The sequence below is a fragment of the Neovison vison genome, chromosome 4, assembly GCF_020171115.1.
Source record: "Neovison vison isolate M4711 chromosome 4, ASM_NN_V1, whole genome shotgun sequence".
NCBI classification, from domain to species: domain Eukaryota; kingdom Metazoa; phylum Chordata; class Mammalia; order Carnivora; family Mustelidae; genus Neogale; species Neogale vison.
The window spans coordinates 225756801-225784089 of NC_058094.1; the positions used below are offsets into that span (position 1 = coordinate 225756801).

General features: G+C 58.6%; 1 protein-coding gene across 2 annotated transcripts; it reads right to left on the minus strand.

Moving 5' to 3' along the window:
* Positions 1-7: 7 nt before the first annotated feature.
* Positions 8-27289, minus strand: SMARCD3 (SWI/SNF related, matrix associated, actin dependent regulator of chromatin, subfamily d, member 3). 2 transcript variants are annotated; one of them, XM_044246868.1, is made up of 13 exons: positions 27161-27289; positions 6088-6299; positions 4348-4390; positions 3395-3517; positions 3150-3272; positions 2803-2898; positions 2548-2649; positions 2164-2325; positions 1313-1410; positions 1059-1194; positions 638-760; positions 421-522; positions 8-183 (listed from the first exon to the last, which is right to left on the minus strand). In XM_044246868.1, the coding sequence occupies exons 1-13, from the start codon at positions 27197-27199 to the stop codon at positions 130-132; spliced, it is 1413 nt and encodes a 470-aa protein (XP_044102803.1). In that variant the 5' UTR covers positions 27200-27289; the 3' UTR covers positions 8-129. The 2 variants fall into 2 exon arrangements, with proteins under 2 accessions (XP_044102803.1, XP_044102802.1); XM_044246867.1 differs by lacking the exon at positions 27161-27289 and adding an exon at positions 9232-9463.

Consider the following 27289-nt stretch of genomic DNA (forward strand, 5'->3'; position numbering starts at 1 on the left):
GCCGCTCTCAGATGCATGACCTTTAATCGTTCCCCGCCTCACCCGGAGGGTGTCACGGGAGTGACAGCAGAGTCCCCCCGGGGGCCGGCCAGGCCGGAGGCCCACAGTGGCGCTCGTTCACAGGGGCTTCTAGGTGTTGCGTACAACCAGCGACTGCTCCAGCTCCTGCCTGCGCTGCTGGATCTTTAGAGAAATGAGAGCAGTAGCAGGGTCACACTGTTGCTGGTGAGTGACAGGACAGTCCCGACCGCCCAGCCACCCTGGAAGAGCGTCTGGGAGCAGGCCTCCCAGGGAGGGCTCCGTGGTGAGGGGGTTGGTGGAGTGGCAAGGGCCACTGGCCGGGCTGGGAAGGGAGGCTTCTCTTGGAGGGAGCAGGGGCGGGGGGGGGTGGGTTCTGAGGTCCAGGGAGCCCCTCCGCACCTTGCAGTAGAAATAGCGGCTGACAGCTTCCTGGGACCAGGGCTGGTGGTAAAACTCAGCCCGGCGCTCCTCCTCGGGGTTGCCTGCCACATCTGTCATCACCTGGGAGGGAGCAGCAGGGTCAGCCTTGAGCCCCCACCCCCACCGTCATATAACAACATTTACTGTCTTCCCAATATGCTTCTCTTCCATCCAGTGCTCCCTGAGTCCCCTTCACCTTGAGGTCCCGGCTCTGGGAGCGGAGCAGGTCTTGGATGTAACCTTTGGGGTCTCTGGAGAAGCTTAGCATGAAGTCCCTCTGGATCTTGAGCTGGTTTATGGACTCAATCGTCTCATGGATCTACAGGTAGAAAGACAGACGCTTTCGCCTGGCCATGGTGATGTGGGAGAGGAGGGGCAGGAGGACGGGGGCCGTGGGGGAGAGGGATTTGCAGGGATTTGCTGCTGTTCCTTTGAAGGGCAGTCCCTTAGGTCCCTGATGTGGCTGCAATGCCCGGGAAGGGGGATGGGCAGAGCTCCAAGGAGCGAGGGAAAGGCCACCTGCCCCCTTCTCTCCACAGGCCTGTACTCTCATCTCTTGTCTGCATTTTGCCATTTCTGGGTCAATGTCCCAGTCCAGCTCTGGGCTCTGGCCCCACCTTACTGTCCAGAGCGCTGATCTCCTGCTGGTTGGCCGTGGACAGGAGAAAGCTGCTCATCTGTCCCTTCAGTGGCTCCTCCACCTCCACGTCAATGTCGTAGCACGCTGTCTTCTTCTGGTCGGACGGGTCCACGCTGCCAGGGAAGTCCAGTCCTTGGTACCCGCGGCAGTTGCAGGGGTGGGGGGGTGGGAGGAAGAGGGAGGGCAGCACTGCTCTGACTACCTCATCTCGGGAGCAAGTCGGGGCCTCACCTGATGACGTGGTTGATGACAATGGGGTCGGGGGGCAACAGCAGAGCTGTGAGGCGCTGGGGAATCTCTGAAAACTTCAGCCGTGGGCAGTCAAAAATCTGAAGTAGGAGAGAAAGAGAGACCAGTCTCATCTGCTTGAGAAGCGTGTAGCTACAGCCCTGATCCTCCCATTCTGGGACGGCCACAGGAGGAGCAAGCTAAGTCCTCATTCCTGCCGGAGTGGGGACAAGGGTGTCTGCCGGTGGTGGGGTGTGGAGAAGGACGTGCGCTGGTGCGGTGCCGCCGTCGAAAGCGTCGGCCTGGGGTCTGTGGCCACCGAGATGCAAATCCTGCCTCTTCCGTTAACCTGGCAACCTCGAGCCAATCCCCTAAGCTCTCAGGCCTTGGTTTCTTCGTGTCCAGAATGGGGATGGTAATGACCAGGGAGGCTGGGAAAACTAAGTGGATGAGCCCACACCGCCTGCAACAGAGCCCGGCACACGGCAAGCACTCAATAAACATCGACTTATGTTACACCTCAAGCTTATCTGCCGAGTTTATTTAAAAAGTTTTACAAATAATCTCTACTTTGGTAGAGTCTGGATCCAGGACTGGAACCCAGGGGTCTCAACTCCCAAGTGCCAAGAATATTACGTTCCTCACACTGTCAGCCTTTTAAGGTTCCGGAACTTTCTAAACTGGCTTGGCTGAAAGGGACAGGCTGTGGCGTGGAGCAGTAGGGTAGGGTGTGCGCTAGCACCCAGGAATCTAGAAGTGGGGGTGGGGGAGTTGCCTTTGAGCCTCGTTGAGGCACTTCCCCTGTTGGAACCTCTGCCCGCCCCCCACGTCCCTGAGATCACGAGAGAGGGTACCTGCTGGAAGTATTTGTCCCCATTGATGTATTCCTTGTCGTGTGAGTCCTGCAGCCTGTTGGTCTTCACGTACTGCCACAGGGCCTGCACGATGGCCGAGCGGCTCTGCGTGTGCAAGCCCAGCAGCCGAGCCAGGCGGGGGTCCAGTTTGAATTGGGGAGGCTGGGAAAAGACGGCCGTGAAGATAAAAGAGAGGGGACTGGGAAGAACTCAGGGCCAGGCAGCTGGGGCCTGGGGGGACGTGATAATCGGGCTCCTGGGAAACATGCTTCTGGAGAAGATGAGGTAGGGAAGAAAATGGGGTCTCCCGGGTATGTTCCCCTGAAGCTGAGATCTGCCCTAAGAGAAGGGATGTGGGGCGGCGTCTGGGGGAGGGGCACGGACCTGGTAGTCCAGCATGAGGAGCAGTGTGCAGCGGACGCTCAGGTCCCCTGGCCTCTTCACCTGGAACCCATCTGTCTCCTGGGTGGTGGGTGTCCGGTGCCACTGCCCAGGGGAGGAGACCTGGGTCACCTCATAGGCCCATCATGGCTGCTGGGGCCAAGGGCTCTCAGGTGGTCCCTGCTCCAGATCCGTGTGGTTGAGGGAACGGTGGTCTGTGGCAGAGTGGCCGTTGCCCGGGCAGAAGTTGGGTCTTACCTCAACGAGGTGGTTGTCGGGGCCATAAAGGTCTTTGTCCAGCTCAATGACCAAACTCTTGAAGAAGGAAGAGAACTTCCGCTTCTGCTTGCTGGGCTGTGGGAGAGGGACAGGGACCGTGGGGGCAGGACAGGGACCATGGGGGCAGGACGAGCCGGGGCTGGGTGGGGCTGGTCGGGTAGGGCAGCATGGTTAGAAGCAGACCTCTGCACCCGGACTGTCTCTTCAGGCCGCCCGCCCCTCGCCAGGGCTGACTCCCTAACCCGTGGTGCATCCATCTCTTTCTGTCCTCAGCTCAGCCCCATACCCACCCCAGGGCACCTGGAGAGACCTGGGCCAGGACGTACGTCATCCAGAAGCTTCCCCTCCACCCGCAGCTCCCAGGAGGCAATGCTGCCATCAGAATCTTCAGCATCAGGCTTCGCAGGGTTAAAAGTATTAGAGATATAAAGACGCAGCTTCCGCTTTTGCTGTGGAAATAAAGAGTGTAGTAAAGAGCCCACGCGGCATGCCCCCGTTCCCTGGGGCGATCCCACTGCTCCGTTCTCGGAACACGACCTAGAGCCCTCTTCCTGCCCCCAAATCAAGACACCTTCATTGGCCTCTTCAGAGCCTCCTGGATGTCCACCCGCTTCCGCATGATGGTTTGATCCAGCTTCCTCTCAAATGCCAGGAGGTCCATATAAGCCTGGGACTCCGGGACCAGCTCGCGGATCTGGAATAGCAGGAGGAAGGCAGGGAACGAGGGGCTCAGCCAGTCATGTAGGTGGAACGTGCATGTCAGGTGGTCCCAGGACACAAAGAGTGTAGAGGGGTGCTGGCCAGGTTCCGGGCATGCAACTTCCGAGTGCAAACGGGGACTTCTCCCCAGGACTGCATATCCAGCAGAAAGGACCTTGGCATGTAAGGGATAAAAAGCTGCTTCTCCCTCGAGAGAGAAGCATTTCATCACTAGGGGAGGCCGCAGCCACGGAGCCCAGCAAGTGGGACTTCACCTCATCTCGTCCTTGCCCTTGTCACATGGCCTCTGGACCTTCCTGGGGTGCCTGAGACAGAGGATGTTGCTGCTTCCCTCTCCACTGGCACCCACCTTGTCGCTCCACTGACCTCTCAGCCGTGTTACCCCACACGCCTCGCTGCGCCTGGGTTCACTGATGATGTCCAGGCCTTCTGGCCAGCCTCAGTTCCCTTCACTCCCCTGCCAGCCTTTGGTCCCCTAGCTCTTGTGACCTCTTTGTCCCACACCTTTATTTATGTCTGTGGACTGCGGGAGCTCAGTCCACGGCACCCCGGGCCCAGGACCCTACCTCAGGACCCTACCTCTTATGGCAGCTCTGCTCCTTCCCTCCACCCCACCCCCTCCCTCTGGCCAGGAAGCCCCACTTCTTAATTAGCTTTTTAAACAAAAAGTGAAAGTGGCTGTGACGCTGAAGCTCTGCTCCTGAGGGGGGAGGGGAAGCGGTCCAGGGCGGTGGGGTGGGGGGAGAGGAGGCAGAGCAGCACAGGGTGGGGGGAGGGCCAGGGGCTGCTGTGAAAGGCACTCACCCTTTGAGGGAGGATTTTGTCAGCCATCTTCCTCCTCTTGGCACTGTACATTTTTTAAAGAAAAAACCAGGTTACCATGGCGACAGATCTGGGAGTAACGAGGCCACCTGCTAAATTATCCCGACATCTCCACCCGCCTGGCTGGGGTTCCCACAGCCCGCTCGTCTGCCCGCCCAAGGGCTACGGCAGTGGTGTATGGCATGGCGCTATGTCCTCTTGTGGGCAGCAGACGTGGCCCCGTCCTTTTCTCTAGCCCTGGTGCCCCTTTCCATCCCACCACATCCTCAGGCCAGAGAAATTTAGACTTAGGAAGGGCTGGGGGGGAAGCTGCAAAAGTGTTTGAGAAAAGCGAGTGAGGGGGAGGACAGAGGAGAAGGAGGAGGGATTCTGAGGAGTTTCCCTTTCTGTTAAGCTGAGGTACACAGTCCAAGGTGGCTTGAGTTCAGAGGCAGAGGAGCAGACGCCCTCTCCCATCCCTGGAGCAGGAAGTGATGGGTGAAGCTGGGGAGGTCTTGCAACCCTGGCACCATGGGCTTGGAAGAGGAGGCTGGCAGGCCCTCGGATCACCCTGCCAGCAGGGTCCAGAAACACACCCAGAGAGATCCAGAGAGAGGCTTCTCCTGTGGGGGTGTGACCGCAGGCTGGATTTGGGGTGGCAGCTGGGACTTGGGCTCTTCTTGACCTGCTAGCTGCTTCTGATTCCCAAAAACACTCCCAGAAAATCCATGGCAAGTTGAGATTAAAACCCAGCCTGGAGGATGGCTCTGTACCATTGTGTGTGGTGACAGCCACTGCCCCCTCCTGCCCAAGAGCCTCTTCTAAGGCCAGGTGAGCCCCTTTCGTTAAAGGTCTGATTTGTTTTGAAGAAATTATCTATGTGAAACTCTCCATCTACACAAGACAGATCAGGAACTTGTTTACTGTATGAAAGGATGATTCACTTTGCAAAAGAATTCATCTTGGGAATCCTATAAATGGTGAATTTTCCTTGATGTGTAAAAAAATATTTAATAATGAGGTAAAATCTATATTACTCTTTTTATAGGACTCCATCTGGTGTGCAAAGGGAAGCATGTGTGTTTGGTTAAATAGTGAAACCCAGAGGGGCATCTCTCTTGCCAGACACCAGCAGGGGCTTTCAGGGTGTCCCCAGCTGGCTCAGACAGGAGAACGGGCTGGCCTCTCCTGGCTGGGGGGGCAGACCTGGTCCCGAGGACAGATGATGGCAGCTCCCCATCCTCTGCCTGCCTAGGAATCGCCTGAGAGCAGGACTCTGCAGGAGACCACCCACCCACAGGGCAAATCCCCAGGCTCCACCCCCCTGACCAGAGAGTCAGACTGAGACTGCCTGGAGTGGGGCTTTTAAACAGTCCAGCCAGGGGACCGAGGATGGTGCACTGCACAGCCACACTTGGGGAAACCGTCCCCAAAGCTCAGCCCTCAGTCCGACCGCCAGCCCCACCCCCACCCCAAAGACAGAAGCGTCTCCCAGAACCTGGGGACAAGGGCTGGAGAGAAGGAGGGGGCAGGTGACAAGGAGAAGGGCGCGACGGCCGCAGCTTCAGTCTCCACGGTGGGCACACAAAGGAACCAGACCGGTGCCCCCTCGGCCCACCTCCCCAGAGGGCATCCCACCCAGGACCGCTCGCTCCTTCTTCCTCGCTCCTTCCAGTCCCGCTCCTCACCCACCCCGTCCCTGGGGTCCCGTGGCCCGCCCCCTCCGCGCTGGGCCCCACTCACCTGCGGCTCCGCGCGGGGGCGGTGGGCACCGGCTGGCCCTGGCTCTGGGCCTGGCTCTGGCCGGGCGGGGGCGCTGCTCGCTTGCGGGCGGGCTCCATGCCCGCGGGGGCCAGGCCGGGTCGCACGGCGGGGCTGCCCATGTACGGGGAGCCCGGGGGGCCCATGGGCGCCCCCTGGTGGGGCATCCGGGCTCCAGACGGCATCCCGGGGCGCTGGGTGGAGGGGGGGGACGAGGGCGGGGGCGGAGGTGAAGCAGAAACAGGCGCCCGCCGGTCAGACCAGGGCCCCGGTTCCAGGCGCGGTGAGCCGCGTCTCTCCCACCCCAAGCCCCCCGGCCGGTGACCCCGATGCCGCCAGCGTGAGCGAGGGGTGGGAGGGGCAGGGGCGCCGCAACCGCGCGGCTCGGCGGAGGGGGCTCTGCGTCTCGCTGCAGGAAGCTAACTGAAGCCAGGCAGCTGCACCGGGCATCGCCAGCCTCGGGTCTGCGGAAGGTACCGCGAAAATGAATATTAATGGCGCCTTTCAACCTTTTCAAAGGATGTTCACATCCACAGGTTCCTCCGCAAGACCGACTGAGGGGGTTCTTCCCACCCCACTTGACAGATGAGGCAACCGTGGCTCAAGGAGAAAAGCGACCTAGCCAAGGTCACGCAGCGCCTCCTGGCAGAGGCAGCACAGAACCGCCGTTTCCTGAGGGGCCCGGACTGTCTGCTCTCTGCAGCTTCACCTGGGTTAGAGACCCCGCTCTCTGCTAGGACTTCTGTCCCTCTTTCCACTCCCGGCTTCTCAAGTCCACTTCCTGGGCTGTCCTGGCCTGTGCTTGCCCTCCCCACCTTAACCCGCCCTTCTCTCTGGGCCCCTGCTTTTGATCCTTCAGCTCCAACCACACTCCCTCTGGCTGATGCCAAGCCTCCACACCCAGGGGTTTTGACGTCTTAGCCCCCCCCCCTCACAATATGCCCTCAAGGTGAAGGCTGGAAGCAGCAGGAGCCAGTGAGGTCACACCCTACCAGGATTCCCTGACACGACCGGGAGGCAGCTGGGCTGGAGGTGGGCTGCCCAGAGGCTTGGAGAGCTCAGAGGCAGCGGCATTTCCTCCTCCATCCATCTCTCCCTTCCTGTCTGCCGGCATTACCAGAGATGGTTCCATCCTACAGAACTCCTCCACTTCCCTCCCACCCCGCCCCAGCGAGGTAGGAAGTCAGGGCTCAAAGGGGTGCCTTGGAGAGGGAGAGGAGGCAGGTGTATTCCCTTGCCACCTCAGATGGGATGTAGATGAGATGCAAATTCATTGAGTGAAATGTTTCACAGACTTTCAAAACCCCACTTGTCCAGATCCCAGAAGTGGGATTGGGGAAGGCCCCCGGAGGGGCTATAAAGTGGAGGGTGGGTGTGAAGGGGACAAAGAGAGCAGGAAGGAGATTAGGGAGCAAGGGACGCAGCCCCTGTGCCCCTTTTACCTTTTACAGGCTACCCACTTTGTCTCCCAGAGTGCAGATGGCCCCAGGCACACGGAGGAGCCCTGAGCAGGAGCGGGGTGAATTCCTTCTAACTGCCAACTCTCCCTCCAGTCCCGCTCGCCCTGAGCTCGGTCCCTATCTCCCAGCAGGCCAGCTGTCTCTGTCCATCTCTCCCAAAGCAAAAACCGCCGGTCTGTGTGTCTGCCTCCCCCACCCCACCTGACCCCGTCACTCATATGTCCAGCGGGCTGGCCCAGCATGGAGCCTAGGCCCCACTGCAGTCAGACTGGGTATGAGGAGTGAAGCGGTGGGACTCAAAGCCACCCAAGACCTGGAGCTCTAAGTTGGCTAAATTATAAACCAACCAACCAACCCACCTGGATAGCCCCCTTTCTCCCCTGGATGAGCCTTTATTAAGGGACTTCACCAAGCAGCATGACTGCTTAGGCAACTTGGCTGACTGACAAGGGCACCCCTGGGAAGTGGCCTCAGAAATCTCTGGGACTGGAGGACAAGCTGCCCCAGTGAAGCCCCTTTACCCAGTCAGCTGCTCTCCCATTTTTCAAGGCCATCGATACTTGCTGATTTGCTGAAGGGGCCCCAAGAGAGAAGTTTCCAGAGCCCCCAGAAGGCTGTGCCAGCTACCCGGACCACCCTAACGAAGGACCAAGATTCTAGGCACTCTGGCCTCCCTCACTGAGAACGTGCCTTCTTTGGGGTCACAACCAAATTTGGCCATAGTCAACTTGACTGCCTCCTCTGCACCCAGCTCCGAACTCAGTAGCCATTTCAAGTCCCACAGCCCCTGCCTCTCCCATTCCGCTACCCTCCATGCCTCTCCCGGCCTGGCTCCTGCTGCCTCAGCCTGAGGTCCCATCCCCTCAGGTCACCCTGGGCTCCCTTAGGCTCCCTGTGGGCCTTCCAAGTCTGCTCCTGGCAGGAAGGGGCCACCCTGCCCCTTTGGCCTCTAGGCCTCACGTCCCTGACTCCAGGCCTTCCTTCACACCTTTGAGGATTTAAGGACATCAGCTTCTGGTGGCTGAGTCAGCCAAGGGGATCTTCAGACCCCTTCACTTGGGGCCTGTCCCTAGAGAGGGTCTCTCTCTGACCCTGATGGCAGAGGCCATCAGCAAAGCCCCAGAGCCCTCCAGCCAGGATGCTGAGGCTGTTCAGCCAAAGAGCCTGCAGCTCGCAGTGCCTCCAGGGTCACCTGCTCCTTGCTCCCGGAGACACAATCAGAGAGACACTGTCCCAGCGGAAGAGCAGCCAACCCAGCCCACCCCCTGCCGTGTCCCCCACCCCCACCCCCAGGGCAGGGGAACACCTGGGCCCACGAGGAAGAGAACAGAAGACAACACGTCTGGTACAGAGGGGACCCCCCCCTACACACACACACACACACTTGGCGGGGGGGGGGGCACAGTCCCCAAGTCCCACCCCCAGCCCCTGGCAAGGACCCCTGCAGACGCGTCCCGCTCCCCGCCCGGGCACCCATCCCCGGCCCGCCGCCTGACGACGTGTTCGAGTGCCGGGCGCCGGCACCGTCCTGGGGCTGGGCCGCGGGCCGTGGCGCCCCTGCCAGAGGGTGGGAGAGCGGGAGCCCCCTCCCGGCCCCTCCCGATCATCCCTCCATTCAGCCCGCGCCAGCTCGCTCACCCTCCCCCGCTAACTTTCCCCCACTCACCACCCCATGGACCAGAAACTCAAAAAGTTTGCTTTTCGTGGCTTTGCGCGCCCCTCCGGCAACTTCGTCCGCGGCCATCGGGGTGGGCTCAGCGGCTCCTCTCACTCTCTCTCTCTCTTCCTCTTTCTTTCCCTTTTCTGCCTTTTTTTTTCCTCCAACTCTCCCCTCTGAGTCCTGCTGGGCTCTCTCACACTTCTACTCGAGCGGAGTGGGGAGGGGGCCCCTTCAGGGCTGCCCTGACGGCCCACGGCCCACGCCGCCGCCGCCCGCCCGCCGCCGCCGCCGCCGCCGCCGCCGCCGCCGCGGCTGCCGCATTCCTGCACTGATAAGACAGAAATAGTCCGGCGGCCCGGGGTCTGCCTGTTGACTCGGCGGGGACACAAACGCCTGCCTTTCCAGCCCTCGCTGTCCAAACAGCGCAGATAAGCGGCGAGGCTCGCCGGCAAGCCCGGCTCCGGGGCGCTGGGCAGCGGCGCTGCAGCCCGAGGCCGCCGGAGGGCCGCGGGGAGGCGGCGCGGGGAGGGGACGCGAGGGGAGGCGGCGGGGGGCTCGCCGGCCACCCGGGCTCTCGCCACAAATAGTTTCTCGGTTAGGGAATTCGCCGGCAGGGCCAGGCAGGGAACAGTCAGTTCCAACTGTCCCCCAAGTGGCTCCTGCCGCATTTCTGAGGCCCTTTCCCCAGAGACCGGGCAGGCCAAGTAGGGAAACATTGGCTGGAAGGAATCCGGGGGGAGCCGAGCCCGGAGGAGGCCTTCCTCCTGCACCAGGCCGGCCGCGGTGGGTGTGCCCGGGGAGGCGGTGTCCCCTCGCGTCCGCAGATGTGTGCGCCCTTGTCTCGGCCGCCGTGTGTGTTGGCGCCCTTGTGTGGGCACGGCGCGGTGGCCGTGGCTGTGGGTGTTTCCGTGCGTGCAGGGACAAACGCCTTCTCTGTGTGCCTCCCTGCACCGGAGCCCCGGTGCGAATGCGCGCCCGCCAGTGCGCGTGTGGCAGGACACGGCCTGTGTGTGTCTCCCAGCTCCCTGTGAGTCTATTTCTGGGTATGGGAGTCTTTGTTTGTCTCTATGTGAGAAAGTGAGGGCAAGAGGGGAAGTATTTCGGAAAAGAGGCGTGGATCCGACTCCTGAGAACAGGAAGAGAAAATGTGAGGGAAGGCGAGGGGCTGGGGTGGGTGCCTGGGCAGATGGGCAGAGGCAATGAGGCGAGCAGAGCCTCATGGCTTTGGAACGGGGCATGGGCGGGGTGAGGTGCTGGGGCTGCTGGGTACGGGAGGGCCATCCTCCAGACCCCAAAGAAATCAGGGTTAAGTCCCAGAAGAGGCAGTGTGGAGGGAGCTGGCAGTCCCTGAGGTGAAGGAGGGACAGGAAACAGGAGGGGCAAATCCTGAGATCCCCAGGCTGGGAACCATAGCGCCACCCAGTCCCCCCCAAGGCCACACCCCTCTTCTCTCTCCTCCTTCTGGAGGAAGAGCCCAAGGGCTTTGGGAAGAGGAGAGTGGGTCAAGTTTTACGTGCCTCCTGGGGCTTCCCTGTCAGCATCCCGGTGAGGGCCGGGCAATGCCTGGGGGAATTTGTTGGAAAACTTATTTGCAGTTACACCTTAAAGACCCAGAATTGCACTGGGGAACCCCTCCAGCATGCCTTCAGAGTGCAGACAAAGAACCAAGGCAGTGTTCTGCCCGAAGAGTCCTTTTGCCTACAGCCTGACTTTCTTGGGCCCTCGCCGTGCTGTCTCCCTGCAGGTGGGTGCTCACTGTCAGTCCTCCAAAAGGCCAGAGTGGCCCAAGATAACCCTCCTTTTCTGCTGGCTTAGCAAGGAACCCAGAGGTCCTCTTTCTACCAGATCTCTACCCAGCTTCCCCCCATTTTCCCCCATGCAGAAACTGGGTCCTGGCAGGGTGGGAATGGGGGGTGTGTGTGGCTGCCATAGGCCATGAAGGTGGCCACTGGTGACCTGGGGGAGGTTACCTCTAGTCTGTCTGCTAACCTCCAAAACCCTTCACTCATTCCCATGTCTAAGCCTCTGCTCTCCCTATTCTTGTGCCTGGAATCCCTCTACTACTGCTCATCTGCCTATCCAGATCACATTCATCCTTTAAAGCCTAGTGTGGGCCCCACCACCTCCAGGAAGCCCTCCCCAATTCCACTCCTGTGCACCAACTTTTTCTCTTCTTTGAATACGCATTGCCATCTATGCCACGAGTTGGCACCTGCCTGACGAGTGTCTGAGATATTATGTTTGATTTTCTAAATGTGGCCCCCTGACATCAGGAACTAGTCTTTAAGCCCCACTGTCCTCCCCACCCCACCCCCCATCCTGGGACACGGGGACTTATGATCAAACACCACCACCCAAAGCTCAGTGGGCCAGCGGATAGAGCTCATACTCTGCCACTTACCTGAAGGCTTGAGTCGCTATGGGCATCCCCACCCACGGTGGGTGCTTCTAGCATGGACATGTGTGAAACCACGGACCTTACAGGTTCTGGGGGGCTGGGGCAGGGGCAGACACGTTTAGGCTTTCTATAAAGCTCAGAGTTCTCAACTCTCGAAGAGGCCTTTTCGGGTAAAGAAGACAGCAAGTTTGAGGAAGTGCGGTGAAGGGCAGTGGGGATACCGTGCATTCCTGAGGGGCTGGTCCTGGTGGGGAGGAGATTGCAGGAGGTGGTTGGACCAAAGGCTCTGGTGATACCCAGGGAGCTGGTGAGCATCACTCAAGACCACAGCTCACTCCCTCCTGGGCCACCGGAGCCTGAGCCTCGCTCGGAGCCTTGGAGCCTTGGAGCCTGAGCCTGGGGGGCCTCCCCCCACCTCCCAGCCACTTCTCTGGGAGACTTCTTTAGGATCCATAGTGCACGAATGGCCCTCAGGCACACACACCAGTGCAAAGGCCGGAGGGACAAGGAGCCACAGGGATTCGCATGCACTGGCCTAACCCCACCAGCCCCACATCCCACCCACAAGGTGCGACTGACAAGGCACCAGCAGGCGCATCTCCCTGTTGCTTCTAAAGGGGCAGCCCGACATCTGCAGACACGGGACGGGAGGGGGGCCTTCAGACCAGAAAGCAGAGGCGCAGGAGTGGGCACCCCGAGCCAGGACTCCCACCTCACAAAGACCAGGATCCCCAGTGGCTCAGCCCCAGAAGAGCGCCCGGCAGTGCTGCTGCCACAGGCTCCGGCCCGACCCGGGGTGGGGTGGAGGCCCAGGGAAAGCCCGGCTTCCAGCTGGCGGGGGACCCTCCTCCCAGCCCAACTGGGCCCTTAGCCCCGGCCGACCGACCGGCCCAGGCCGTGCTCCGGGCAGACCGTGCGCGCGTCCGGGCAGAGGGCGGCCGCCCTGCGGCTCGGAGCCGGAGTCCCCCCTGCCGTCCCCCCATCTCTCCTTCCCTCCGAAGCACCACCAGCACCAAATGGCAAAGCGCCTCTCCCCGCTCAGGGAGAGATGCGCCGCGGCCGGCGGGACGGGCTCGGCGTCCCCCGCCCCCACCCCCATCACCACCACCGCGCGGGAGCGGAGGGCGGCCGGGCGCGAGGGGCACGTTCCGGCCCGCGGCCGCCCTCCCTCGCCCTCGCCCGCCGGGGGCCGGGGCAGCGGCTGGAGCCGGACGGCAGCCGGCCCGGGCATGCGCACTGCGGCCTCCCTCCCGGTGAAGGTCAGCCCAGGGCCTAGCTGCAGGACTCAGTGGCGGCGGGGGAGGCAGAGCAGGGAGGAGGGATGCAGCGGAGAGACTTAACTCCTTCCCTGCGGGAAGATGGCCATCGAGGCTGAGGCCGGAGCCCGCGGCCCCCACCCCCACCTCCCCGCCTTCAGTGGAGGTCCTGTTGCGGGGACCCAGCTCTGGGGGATGGGGGAGGAGGGGCCGGGGAGGGAGAATGGAAGAAGGGGGCTAGAGGAGAGGAGGGAAGCTGGGAAGGGGAGAGGGAGGAAGGCGAGGGAGGAACAAAGGAAACCAGACTGAAGGGAGAGACCTCTTTCCGCTGCCCCCTTTTCCGTATACCCCCAGCAATAAAGCTTTCCTTAGCGAAATGAAATTATCCTCACTGATTGGGGTGTCAGCGTGTGTGTGTGTGTGTGTGTGTGTGTGTGTGTGTGTGTGTGAGAGAGAGAGAGAAAGAGAGAGACAGAGACACAGAGAGATAGCAAGACCAGCTGGAGCTCTCCGGCTGAGGACCCCTGATTTCCACCTTCTGGTCCATCGCTGAACTCAGCGCCCAACTGGTCACTAAATCCCAAGGCATGCGTGGCAGGGGGTGGGGGGGTCCCAGAAGCAGTTCTGACCCAGCCTACCCACCTGGCCTAAATCCCAGGCCCCCAGGAAACTCCAGCTAGACCTTGGGACCAGGCCCAGTCCCCAGAAGAGGGTGGAAGGGAATCTGCGCCTTCACTCTCCCCAGCCTCTGGTGAGGGGCTTCCTCCAGGCAGCAGACAGGACACTGGCTGGCCTGGGACATCATGGCACAATCCTCCTCTTCCTCCTGGCTCCCCCCACTACTCTTCCCAGGCCAGAGCAGAGCCGGGTGCCTCCCTTTTTTGTGGGAGAATGTTTCTGTACCTGCACACCTTCTGCTACTAGCTGGGGAGGGGGGGTCGTCCGTCTTTTTGTGTGACTTCACCTTTCTGTGTCAGTTTTGCAAACACACACAAGAAAGACAAATATGATAGAAAGAAGCAAAACACAAAGATAAACTAGGACATCAAAAATAACTGTGTGACCTTGGGCAAGTCACTGTATGTCCCCGCCCCTTGGCTTTCTCAGGAGTAATGGGAGGGGGATAGCCGGATGATTCCTAGGGCCTTCCTGCCCTGAAATCCAAGGATTCCATGAGACAGAGACAGGAACCAAGGCAGGCGAGATGGGAAGAGAGGGGGACAGAGATACAGAGAGATGAGCCCACACTGTTTAAGGGGTGCTGCCAACCGGAAGTGAAGCCTGGTCCTTGTCACTCGAGCTTCCAGTAAGCCTTCACCACTGTGCAGTCAGCCTCCTGGGAGCAGGGCAAGGCCTTGCCTTGGGGTCCCCAGGGTCCTGCTCAATAAGCAAGTATATGAAAAAGGCTAATGGAATGAGTTAATCCTTACTCTCTTGTTCTGTGGGGGGGCTCTCCAGTCTATGGGGGTGCTCTGTGCCCCCTCCCTGCCCCTCACCACTGGCTCACACGCCCATGATACCTGCAAACGTCAGCTCACCGGGGGCCTGAGCACCCACCAGCCCAGAGCGGAGGCCCATTTTGGATTGGCAGCAGCTCTGCATTCTCCCCTCATGACCATCATTAATGATGGTTCCTTCTAGCAATCCAAGCCCGACAGCTTACAATAAGCCACCTGCTCCCCATTCTGGCTGGGATGGGGTTGGCCAGTGGGGAGGTGTTTATACGGGATCCTGAGGGATGCTCTCACTGTCCCAGCTCCTGTCCTGCAGCCTAGGGGATGGGACACGGGGCATGGCTCGGCCTGGTGCAGGGCCGAACCATCTTTGTCCACAGAACCATTTGTCCATAGAACCATCTTTGCACCCCGCCCATCTACCTCTGGACCAACACTGGCCTGTCTAGCCAGCTGCAGGGGCAAAAACAAGGGCTCCCTGGTCTCAGCCACCATACACTGTCAAGACCAAGGAAAAGCAAACCTCTCCTTCCCACCGCCTACCTCCCTCTACCAGCCTCCTGGCTGTCCACCCCCCACCAGGCCAGGGCCCAGGGAACCCACCCATCCCACAATGCCCTCCGTCTGGCTGAAGCCATCTCTCGGGCCCTGCCTGCACCCCACAGCTCCCAGGCCCCGCCCCTCCTTTCTCTCAGCAGAAAGAAGCCCCTTCCCAGCACCTTGGAGGCCCTTCCTCTCCTGTCTCCCCCACAGCTCAGTGCTCCCTCATGGCCAGTGTTGGGACAGTCTCCGGGTGGCTTCATGTCACCCCTGGGAAGTTCTGAGGCCTCAGCGAGTGCTCTGACTGGGTGGTCAGAGGGATTTCTGCCGACCACTACATTCTGAGGTCTGGGATGTCACCTGAGTGAAGAAAAATGGGCAGGAAAAAAATTCACGGACATCTCCTTGACGAATATTTCTGGGAAATCAAACCAAATGTCAGTGTGAAGGGTCACTTTGATGTTCCCTTGGCAAATTAAAGTTTTAGCAAACCAAATGTCAGCTGGCAGGGGAATGCATAGACAAAACCTGCCTGGAAGCCCCTGGGGACCTGTCCTCCAGGTCCCTGCAACTCTGGGTGAGTCAAGGGCCGCTGGCCCTGCCCACAGGGTCTGAGGATGCTCTTCCGCTGCCTGGGTGGGGGCCAAGAGCGCCCTGCCCCTCCCCTCCTGGCTCGACCCTCCACCGGTATCTCCCCGTGGTCAGCCTTGAGTGCACCTCCCTCCCGGAATGTGTCCGGCCCTACAGAAGCCCCGGACTCCCCTTGGCTGCATCCCCAGCCCTGTAAGCCTCTGTGGGGGCCCCCTTCTTCTCCCATCTCCCAATCCGAACCCTTCTCCTGTGTGGTCTGTCATAAATAAAATTTCCAATCCGCTTGGCCACTTCTGAGAATGGCCCATTGCCCTCTTGTGAGAGAAGCCCTCCAGAAACCACTGACCCCCGGACTGCCACTGGCCGTGGCTCTATTTTCCCCAGAGCACCCCTGCCACTGGCCTTGGCACTGATACCCATCTTCTTCTAGCTGCTTTTCGGGATCTTCATGGATGGCCCTTGCCACACCTTGGGTCTCTTGTTCCTCGGCCACCTCTCCTCTAGACATCCCCCACTTCCCTTCAGCCATTTGCTTCAAGTTACTTCTTGGGCCTTGTCATTCCAGCAGCTGCAGCCCCGCACCCCGATATCAGCCTTAAGCACCCCACTCCGACCACCATCTCTTGTCCTTCCGGGGCCCTCTGTCCCGTTCCCTGATCCCCAAAGCCTGCGACTCCCCTGGAACTTTCTGGTCTATTTCTCTGACTCATAGCCCTCATCACAACTACACCATTACATATGATTCTTTTTTAAAAAATTAGGATAAAACATAACATCAAATTCACCATTTCACCTCCTTTGCATATACTCTTGAGTCTCTTACTTAAGAGTCAAATCCAGCTTCACCAACTCCTGCCCTGTACTTGGCCCCTGAATGACTGGAGAGACACACATAAGCCCCCTGACGGGGTGTCCCTGTCCAGGAGCACCCAGTTCTACCGGCCTCACTGGCTTCATGCTGCCCAGCTGTCCGGCTGTCCCTCCGCCAAGCACACCCTGTCCCACTGTGCTCCCGACGCGAATTTCCACATCTGCTGCTCCTCCCCTCTCCCAGCTGATGCCCTTGCTTCTCTCACTGCGCTGAGTTCCAAAGAGCTTACCTAGCCTGGAGAACTCAGAGGACCTGACTTGGCCTAGGAAGGGTACAGGTGAGTTGAGCCAAAGGCAGAAGGCCCCATCTATGTGCAGAGGACTGCAGGTTTCTTGGGGGAAACAGGGCCCAAAGTGCGTGGCTTCAAGAGGAGATGATCTTCGAGGCTGGTCTGTGATCAAGGATCTCACAGTCAAAGCTAGGCTCAGCCTCTCCCGTGTCCCCACACAGCATACCCTTTACTCCTGGGCTCAAAGAGCCGTGGCAATGGCCGAGAAGCCTCATGAAGACTCCTCGGGGAGGAGGCAATACGGAGCAGATGGAAGACGGCGGTCTCAGGACCTGCTGGTGCGCGGCCCCTGGTTCCACGGTCTTTCGTAATTAACGCCAGCTGGTGCCACCCCCCATAATGAGTCCCCTCCCAGTAGCCCTTTAGCTAACCCTGACCCCCTGCCCTTGCTCCCAGATCTGGGCTTTTGCTTTGGCCATTGCCACCTAGTCTGTCTTAGGACAGGGCTGTGACCATGAGGCTTTAACGCCCTATCCATCACTCCAGTTCTTCTGGGGTCCTGTCCTCCCCCAGGTCCTGAACCCTCTGCCCTGGGTAGGGTCTCTATAGGCACCACAGTGTGATGACTCTGAGCTTAGACTCCAGAACAGGACTTCTCAGCCTTAGCACGTCTGACATCTGGGGCTGGATAATTCTTTATTGCGGGGGCTGTCTCACATAGCCTGCGATGTTGGTACCATTCCCAGCCCCTACCCAGGAAATTCGACCAGCACACCCCACCCCCCTCCCCCATCCTCCAGTGTGACAGACAAAAATATCTCCCAGCGCTGTCCTTTGTCCCTGGAGGATGCCATTGCTCTGGGTGGAGGACCACTGATCTAGCGTTTGACGGTCCTGGGTTCACACTCAGCTCCTACCTTTGCACAAGTCCCTTCACCAGTCTGAGCCTCATCTTCCCTGTTCTTAAGACAAGAAGCCCTACACCTGATGCCCAGGTAGATGTGAGGCTTAGCGCGCAATCGTGCACATGCAGAGCTGGAGACAGGGCCTGCCCCAGAGGAGACACTTAGTCCTCACCACGATTAGTAGCTCCTGGATGCTGAGCCCTTCTGACCCTGTGGGTGTAGCTGTCACTGCCCTGCCTTATCTCTGGGTCTGATCCTACTGCCCAACAGTCCCCACCTAGGAGACAGGTGAAAACAGGGAGCCTTCAGAGGCCCACCACTGCGGGACCATCCCAAATACCACGAGGGTACCTCTGAGGGCTCCGCTGGGCAGTTATTCACAGTGGCTAATTCTGGTGACTCTGGGAGCCCATGCAGAGCCTGCGTTCTACCCCAACTCCTAGAAGCTTCCTTGAGCTCAGGAAGTGGCATTGATATGCAGGACGGGTCCTACAGGGGAAGCTCATGTGTCCGGCCCACAAACATGGTAAGGACTGCAGGAAAAGTGGAGGGGGGGCGACATTCAGAAGCCACCAAAAGCACCAAGGCCCACGGACTCACACCTAAGGATCCATCAGGGCAACCGCTGGGCCAGGAGAAGCTGAGGTTCAGAAGCTGGGGCTGAGGCATCTGGAGGAGAAGCTGGGCCTCCCCCTGCACCTGTCCCCTTCCTCCTCTGCTGTCCTGCCACATGTTTAGTGAGCACCTATTGTGTGACCGCTCAGTGCCAAGTGCTGCTGGCTCCGCGCGGCCCCATGTGGGGAAAATGACAGCCGGGTGAGGGGCTGGTGTTCCAGAGGCCAAGGGACAGAGAGGACCTCGGTCTTTGAGGTACATGAGCCTGGGTACCCCCCAGATGTTCTAGTTGCCTAGAGCTTATCTTCTGGCTCCTCCATGAGACAGGGCTCAGATCCCAAAGGCCACCATCATCGTCCCCCTGGCACAGGTGGAATTGTGTCTCCGCCCACCCCACTGAACTCGTTTGGTGAAGTCCCAAACCCCCTCCCTCAGAACGTGTTCTTACTTGGACATGGGGTCTTTACAAAGGTAATGCAGTTAAAATGAGGTCAGTAGGGTGACCCTAACCCAATATGACCAGTGTCCTAGGACAGGGGAAATTTAGGACACAGCGACAGAGAGATGTGGGGGATGACTGGGGAAAGACAGCCATCAGTAAGTCAAGGAGCAAGGCCCGGGGCAGATCTGCCCTCACAAGGAACCTCAGAAGGAACCCAGCCCGCTGCCGACACCTTATCCGCCAGCAGCCTCTGGAAATACATTTCCAGGCTTGAAGCCCCCCAGCTGGCTCCTTTGCTAAGGAAGCCCTAGAAGACTCACCCACCTCCCAACACTGCCTTCCCTCCTCCTGTGTTGCTCTTCGGGTAACCGGCCCGCCTGTCCCAGGGCCACCCGCCTGTCCCCTTACATCCCCTGGTCTGCCTAGGCCCACCAAAAGCATGGTGCTGACAACAACATGCTTATAAGCACAAGGCAGGTTCCGGCCGGGGGTCAGACCTCTTGAGCTCGAGTCTTTCTGCCACCACCGACTGACGGGAATACAAAAGGGCCACGTTGTATCAATCTCTCGCCTCAGTCTGTTTATCTGTAAAATGGGTACAGTGCCGCTTCCGCTCTCACTGGCTTACTGTGCACAGCAAAACATTGTCGTGGGGCGGGGCGTGCAGGAGTTCTCGTTAAGTCCTAGGGACCCAAATGAAGCCATCGCTTAGTTAGCACGCCACTCCTGGGCAAACACTCACCCTACTTTGGACTCTGACTGAACTCACCATCCATTAAAACCTCGATTCCCTCTCTACTCTGACTGTGCCGAGACGTGTCTCCCACTCCCTGTTTCTAACGCTGCCTCTCTGGATTCAAGAACAGGTGACGTATAGTTTGACTCCTGTTGATTTTCATCTTGTAGGAATCAGCTCATTATCCCAGTGTGGGATCCTGGGAGTCTCAGTTCGGCTATCTGATACATTTGCATCCTTTCCCGCTGTGAGTCATTCATAGATCCATGATCGCGACCTTCTCCCTTCATCCAGGTTCACGCTGACCGTACCAGAAAGGGACAGACAGACAAAGCCCTCTCTCCAGACAGTCTACAACCTTTGGGCTGCGTCTTCAATTGGCAGCAAATTCACTCAGTGGTAGTAACAGGCAGTGATGAGCTGGAGTGTCACGTTGGGAGTTTAAAATCAGCCGTGGTAGGAGTATTTATACCAGGGAAATTGGCAAATAATACAAATCAGATTTCAGCTCCCCCTTCCCACCCTGTCAAGAGCCAGTTGTTAAATATTTACCCGCACATTCACCCACGTTCATGTGTCACGCTCAAGATATTGGGAGAGACTTTGTCAAACACCTCCAAATTCACACGTACATCTTCACGGAGCTTTCATAGCCTACCAAACAGTGCCGTCTGCATTATTTAATTCAGTTCTTTGAACATCCCACAAATTAAAGGGCTGAATATCACCGTACCCACTATACCCATTTTAAAGATGAGGAACACGAGGCTAATGATTGTCTCAGAGCCAGACAGGAAACTAGTGTCAAAAGACCACCGTGTTAGGATCTCAACTGTCACTGCTATTGTCGGCTTGACGTTGAACTGTGCCCCTGCCCCACCCCCACTGCCCAGTCCCCACTGTAGATTGTCAAAAGTGCCCTGAATTCCTTCACCAGCCACTGTTCTGGGTTTAACACTCAGTCTTTGAGGGGGATTCTGCAACCGAGGGCTCTACCTCCAGCCCTTCTGGTTAGTAGCATGTCACCGGGATCCCTGTTTCTACCTGGGGGAGGACCCTCAAATTTTTGACAAGACTCTCTGCACTCTGTTTAAAGTTCACCGATGACAAGAGACTGCTTCAAGTGACCCCAACTCAATGCAGTCTTTCTCAGCCTGGGCTCCAGTGATGCTGGGACCCTCGAGCTCTCCCGGATAGCAGCGCTGACTTAGGGCTCTGGGCCCGAGGGCTAGGAGAGGAGACCGAAGCGGGGTGACGGCATTAGAGGAGCCCAAGGAGGAAGCTGCAAAGCGACAGGTTTGGCGTAGCCCACGCAGTGTCTTTGTCAAACACTTTTTTAAAATCCTAAAGGGAGGGGCGCCTGGGTGGCTCAGTGGGTTGGGCCTCTGCCTACGGCTCGGGTCATGATCTCAGGGTCCTGGGATCGAGCCCTACATCGGGCTCTCTGCTCAGCGGGGAGCCTGCTTCTCCCTCTCTCTCTCTGCCTGCCTCTCTGCCTGCTTGTGATCTCTCACTTTCTGTCAAATAAATAAATAAAATCTTAAAAAAAAAATCCTAAAGGGGCACCTGGGTGGCTCAGTCGTTAAGCATCTGCCTTTGGCTCAGGTCATAATTCCTGGATCTTGGGATCGAGCCCCGTAGAGGGAAGCCTGCTTTTCCTCTCCCATTCCCACTGCTTGTGTTTCCTCTCTCACTGTGTCTCTCTCTGTCAAATAAATAAAGAGAATCTTAAAAAAAAAAAAAAAAAAAAAACCAAAACTTTAAAATCTTAAGAATTGAGAGATTTCACCTAAAAAGCCAGATTTCCAGAATCTCTTAAAAAAAATGGAAATCTGGCAACACAAGCCCACTGATATACTTGGAAACCATCTGATGGAATCAGGGAGGGGCTGTCCCTTTTCGAAGTGGCAGGACTTCTCCAATTTACCACCCCCACCCCCCATTTTGGGGTTGTAAACTCTAAAGTCCTAGGCACCCAGCAATGAATGTAAATGAGTGGTGTGAGCTTTAAGCACCAGGACAACTAGTCTTTGACCTTGGGTCTAGGTGCTGGGGTACCCGGGCTAGCTGCTTTGTCTCTTTGAGGGCCCATCTGGTCTGGGTCACCACATACCTCTGGGGGCTGGATGTGGTAGACAGACCCCAACTGGGCCTCTTGCACTAACCACTAGGAAATTACTCAACCTCTCTGTGTTTTAGTTGATCATCTTGAAAATGATGATGGTGATACTAGCATTTTCCTCATCGTCTTGAGGTGAGGATAAATCAGCTAAACCATGACAGGTCCTTAAAACAGTTCCTAAAACTTGCAACAAGCTCAGTCAACACCGGTTGCCATCCTCCGCCCAGGGCCTGCTTGGCTCGTCTCCATCCCGTCCGAGCTGCCCTGGAGTCTCGGGGGACTGCTGAGGAAGAGAGAGGGCTGGACAGTGGGGGGCTCTAGCTAACCACCCAAATCTGCACCTGAGTTCAAGACGTGGGAGCAGGGAGAGTGGAGTTCTCAGCTGGGGGGAGGAACGACCCAGGGGCTGCTTGCTGACTCCAGGCCTTATGAGCCCACAGTGTAAGGGCGGTGGGAACGGAAGCTGGGCCTGGAACCAGGGAGGACACGTTTACAGGGTCTGCAGATGACGCATGGACGCCGAGCACCACATTTTAACCCACAGGCCAACGAGGGGCGCTCTGGTATTCACCATGTGCTGGGTGTGGAGCTGAGTGCTCAGTATTTAGCATCGCTGTGGATCTTTCCAGAAGGGGCATCAAGACCTTACACAGGGGACACTGAGGCTCAGACAACTACATGCCTCTTCCCATGTCTGTCTAACTGTTAAGGGGCACAGCCCACCTTCCAACAGAGCCTGGGGAGCCCCAAAGCCTGTCTGCCTGCACCAGGCAGCCCTACCCCCCTCCGGCTCTCCCAGTGGGCACCAAGGGTGAGAGCAGCCTGCCCAGGCCTCCAGGTGAGGAACGTCTGAGGAAGCCAGACCCGAATGGTCCAGACCCGAGAGCAGACCCAGGGAGTGTGGACAACCACCTCCCAGAGGCAGTCAGATGTCATGGAAGCAGAAAGGGGTTTATTCTCTAGAACACCAACAGGCAAGAGCAGGGTCACAGGAGGTTAGACTGCTCACCATCAGAACAACTACGGATGGGGCGCCCGGGCGGCTCAGTCGGTAAAGCGTCCCACTCTTGATTTGACTCAGGTCACGATCTCAGGGTCAGAGCAGGGAGTAGGGGGAATCAAGCCCCGTGTCAGGCTCTGTGCTCGGTGGGGAGTGTGCCTGAGTGTCTCTCCTGCTGCCCCTCCCGCCTCCCCTCCCCCAGGCACGCTCTCTTGCTCGCTCTCTCGAAAATAAATAAATAAATCTTTAAAACAAAACAAACAACTAAATTTTGTTTAGGAGTGTCTGTGAACAAGGGGAATAGGTTCTTTTGGAAAGGGACTGCTGCCCAGGCATGGGCCAAGGGCGACTCATGTGTCAGCAGGCCAAGGCGGGTAGGAAAAAAGGCCCACCCTTGGGTTGTGGGGTGTAGAGAGGGCAGGGTCAACCATACAGAAGGATCTCAGGGTCTTAGGGTCCTCTTCTGTTTTTTTGTTTTTGTTTTTGTTTTTTTTGTAGAGAGAGAGAGAGCACACAAGCAAGAGAGTAGGGTAGGAACAGAGAGAGAGAGAGAGAGAATCCTGAGTGGGGTCCACACCCAGCATAGAACCCAACGTGGGGCCCAATCTTGCAACCCTGAGATCATGACCCAAAGCAAAATCAAGCGTCGGACTCTTAACTGACTGATTGAGGTGCTCCTCAGGGTCCTCTTAAGTTGAGCTGTCAGAGGTACCTCCTGCCTGCCCCACCCCTTCCTCATTCATACACGAAATATTTTTCTGAATTGTGCTGAACAAGACAGATGCAGTCTGTGCCTTTAAGGAGCACTACAAAGAAATCTTTCCATTTTAGGTACATGCTACAAGCTCTAAGTAGGTGGGACTTCATATCTCATCAGGGTGGGAGAAAGTGTCCCTGGAAGAAGTGGCATTTGAGTCGACACTTGAAGGATGGGCAGATTTGGGCAGGTGAAGGGAGCTGGAAGCGTGTTGCGGGCCAAGGGAACAGCATGTGGGAAAGCCCCGAATGAGGACAGGCACTTGAAGCCCAAGAGGACACGGAAGACAGAAGAGATCAGGTGTTGCAGGAAGCGTGGTGTTGGGGGGGAGTGGGCGGTGAGGAGGGGCCCAGACTGAGAGCGGGGCACCACTCAGTGGCCCCCTCCGCGGTCCAGGCAGGAGACAACAGCTGCATTACTGAGACTTAAGCGGATGGAACCGAGATGTGTCTAGGAAATCAAGTCAAAGCAAAGGAAGAGGGGATTGTTCCAGTGGAGAGAGAAGGAACCGGGAGGGTCAAATGGGCTTGAGCTTCTGCATGGCTGTCAGCACTGTGGCCAGCCCCAGCCCCACCAGGGAGGGGACCCCATGCTCTTGTCATCATGTGTTCACGGGGAGCCCTCTGTTCCTCCGGGGAGAAGACTCTGGACTAATCCTGCCACTTCGCCCACCCCTTGGGAGGGTCTCCTTGCCTGAGGAGGTGGCACAGGCGGGGGTGGGGGTCTGACATTTATTGGACAAGTTCCTCTCCTAGTTCGGGGGTAGCGACTTCACGGCTACCCCCCACAGCCTGCCCTTCCCTTTGGGTTGCGTCCGTTGGCAGGAAGGAGCCCCTTTCTACCTGATCCCACGACCCAGACAAGCAAACCCAAGTTAGGGTGTAGGGTCGCCTGCTGCATCCCAGCTCGATGCTCAAGCTTCTTTCTCCAGCCCGGTGGGCCCTGCAGTGAAGCTGACACGAGGACCCGCTTCTCAGCGGGCTCCCTCACTAAGGTGTAAGGCGAGTGGCCGGACCCGCCCTCTACCCAGACTCGGTGCTGGGCATGGTGCTGGGCGAGGTCTCTCTGTTCTTACGAGGATATGACCCTTCCCCAGGAATGTGACTCTACTTCATCCCCGATTTTAAACAGACCTTCCTGCTGTCTGACAGTTCTCAAAAGTATCGTAAATACTAGCTTGTAGGGCTCTTCCTGAGGCAGGCAGTGTCTTCCTCTAGTCCTTCTAACTTACATCTTGGCATTGACCACGACCAGCAACATTGCCATGGCTGCACACTATTGCGTGGATCTTTCCCTTGGCCTAGGAAACCTGCGCGTAGCTCTGTCGCCCAGTGTCCCCCTCGCGTCATCACACAGGAGACACTTCTCGGGGTCACAGGGCCCGAAATCACAGTGTCTCTGAGCAAACTGTCTGGCGTCCTGGGCAGTGTGAATGACATGTGTGCCCCGTTTTTCTCACTGCAGAAGGGATCTTGGGACCTCAGACTTGTGTTCTGTGCACTAATGTTATTCTCGGCTCCCACATATATTCCGTCCCCTGTATTCCCAGTGCCCTGACTTCCTCACTACAGTTGTCTCTGCAAAGTGCCTCTGACCCTTTCTGGAGAGAGCTGGAGCCCAGGCATGCTTTCCTGCATCTTCTTGTCTCTGCCTCCTCCCCTCCCCACAGTACGCGGCTCCTCGCTCCAGGCCCCAGAATGTTCTTCGATCTGGAAAGAAGGCTGACATGGGAGATGATCCAAGTTTGTAAATTCCAGGAAAGGCGTGAGCGGGACACATGCTCCTAAGACACGTGCTCAGATTTCCTGGAAGTTTAGGTAACCAAGACATTGGTTCCACGGCCGGGAAGCCGGTCAGGAGGTGGACCAGGCTGAAGCGAGCAACGAGTCTCCCGCAGGGTCTTCGCAAGTGACCAATGCTCTGCGCAGCCCTCGCCAACCGGGACACCGCGGCCACAGCCCCGGCCTCCCCCGGAGTTGCTCAGCCGCATGCCCACAGGCCCTTCACTCTTCCCCTGCGTCTGCAACTCAGCCTTCTCCCGTGACACCTCCTGACACGGCCTCCCGGGACCCCCTCCCGGTGACACCTTCAGCTCATTACCTCCACCACTTAACGCTCCCTAATAACGAGCTCTCACTCGCAATCACACTGCCAGCGCCAGGGCGAAGACAGCCTCCAGCTGCTGCACGCCTGGGCCCGCGCCCACCGCGCTGTCTAGACGCAAGCACGGGGCCTGTCAGCATCCAAATGACAGCACGTGCCCCAGCCGCGGAGCGTCAAAGCCGGCTCCATGCCGGGGACTGCACACGCTGAATGAAGCCCAATTTCATGTTAATGCGGCTCCAGAACAAAATGCCAGGAGCTTCTTCCAGCACCTTCCCCCTTACTCCCTCACATCCCAGGGGCGTCAGGACCGACCCTCCATTCACCTTGTGACCACGTGTCATCAGGATGTACCCGAAGCCCTCAGAGCCTCCAACCGCCCCCCGCCCGCCAAGGCTCCCCACCCCTGCGGCCCATCCTTTGGGGTGATCACTCCTTCAGGCATGGTCTGGATCAACCCTGGCCACTGACCTCCTGCTGCCGGGGAGCCGGCTTAGGGCTCAGCTCAATGCACCCCAAATCAGCGGCAACTCACAAGAACTCGCCATGCGGGAGAGCCCCAGCTCTAGGGAACCCCCTGGGGACCCCCGCTTCTCCGCAAGTCTCCACCCTGAGACACCGGAGGACTTTTGAGAACTTCCGAGTTGCCCAGTAAGTACACTGGCTTGCACCTTTTGTTTAGGACTCTGCGTTAAAAAACCGACCCCTGCAAGCTGGGGAGCCTGTCCAAGCTTAACCTGAGGCAGTGGTCAGGTTGTGGGGAAGAGGCAGGACCTTTGTTCGCGGCCTTGACTCTGTTCCCCCAGCGGCCAGCATCAGGTGACAGCCCCGGGCTCCCCCAGCTGCCCAGGCAGAAGAGAGTTCCTCCGCTCTTTCTGGGGAAGCAGCAGTTGGGAGAGCCACCGTCATTTCCCCCAGCCCCTGCCCCCTGAAAGCCCGCTGCAGGCTGCCCCTTTCGGGGGTCTCTCCCCTCCTCAGAGCCCTGGGGCCTGAATGGTCCACTGGGGCGCTCCCCACAGGCTTCGGGTCCTGAGGCCAGGGACTAGGTCCCCCCAGCACCCAGTCCGTCACAGGAGACTCCCACTAGTGATGTGGCCAGGATGACACATGGGGCTGGGCAGGCCTCAGACCCGGCTCCTGCCCTTGCCCACAGCCAAACGGGGCTCTGAGGCTGGCAGCCTTTCCACCCAGGCCCTCGGTGCTTCCTTCTGGACCAGGGGCACCGATGTGGTACTAGCTTGGCCACACTTCTTGTACTTTGCCAAGAGGAGGCCCAGGAACATCCAGCTCGCCTGTGTTGGGCCTGGAGCGCCTCTGAGTCGCAGGCCTGCCTGGGGGCAGCCCCAGGCTGACCCCATCCGAGGCCACCTCCCCTTCCCGCGGAGAACAAACCCCTGTCTGGGTTCTGGAAGGATTTTAGAAGTTTGCCAAAGCAGGTCTGGGGTTAGGTTTCGGGAGCCCAAGTTGTGCTGGGCATCAGCGGGGTCCCCCGGGCCAGCAGCGAGCGTGTGCGGACACACGCAGGTGAGGATGGGGGAGGTGTATGTCTGTGCATCTGCGAATGGGAGGAAATGAAATAACCCAGAGCCCCAGGCCCTTTTCACCTGACCCCAAAACTGGTATCAGGCCCACGGGGTTCCTGGCTCAGAACAGCTTTGATAGGCAGGACCCAGGGAGCCAGGAGGAGACGGGCCCTCCAGAGAGGCAGTGCAAAGGTGGAAGATGTCAGCAGGATCTGGGGGGGGTGACCCCAGCGGTGGGAGCGGATAGGAAGAAGCAGGGTCATAGGTCTGCCTTGGGCAGGGCAGAAATGCCCAGAGGGGGCCTTTGGGTATGACCAGAGGCCAAGAGCCAGCACCTCTCAGTGGGGTCCCAAGGCTCCTGCTCCTGGGTTTCGGGGGGAGGGCAGCGCCTACCTGTACCACGGCGGGTGGGTGCTGAAGGCCTGGAGTCATAGGTGGCGGGGTCCTGCAGCGGGGGAGTCATCCAGTGCCCCCTCGGTGCCCGGGCCCAGAGCCCACTGCGCCTGCAGCACCAAGGGCCAT

What these genes read in the sequence shown, in the direction of transcription:
- SMARCD3 (XM_044246867.1), bottom strand. Translation starts at nt 9,309, where the DNA reads ATGGCCGCGGACGAAGTTGCCGGAGGGGCGCGCAAAGCCACGAAAAGC. An exon ending in GGGACAAATACTTCCAGCAG is followed by an intron (nt 1,411 to 2,163) that starts GTACCCTCTCTC and finishes CTCCTACTTCAG; the next exon opens with ATTTTTGACTGCCCACGGCT. An exon ending in GTCATCAACCACGTCATCAG is followed by an intron (nt 1,195 to 1,312) that starts GTGAGGCCCCGA and finishes CTTCCCTGGCAG; the next exon opens with CGTGGACCCGTCCGACCAGA.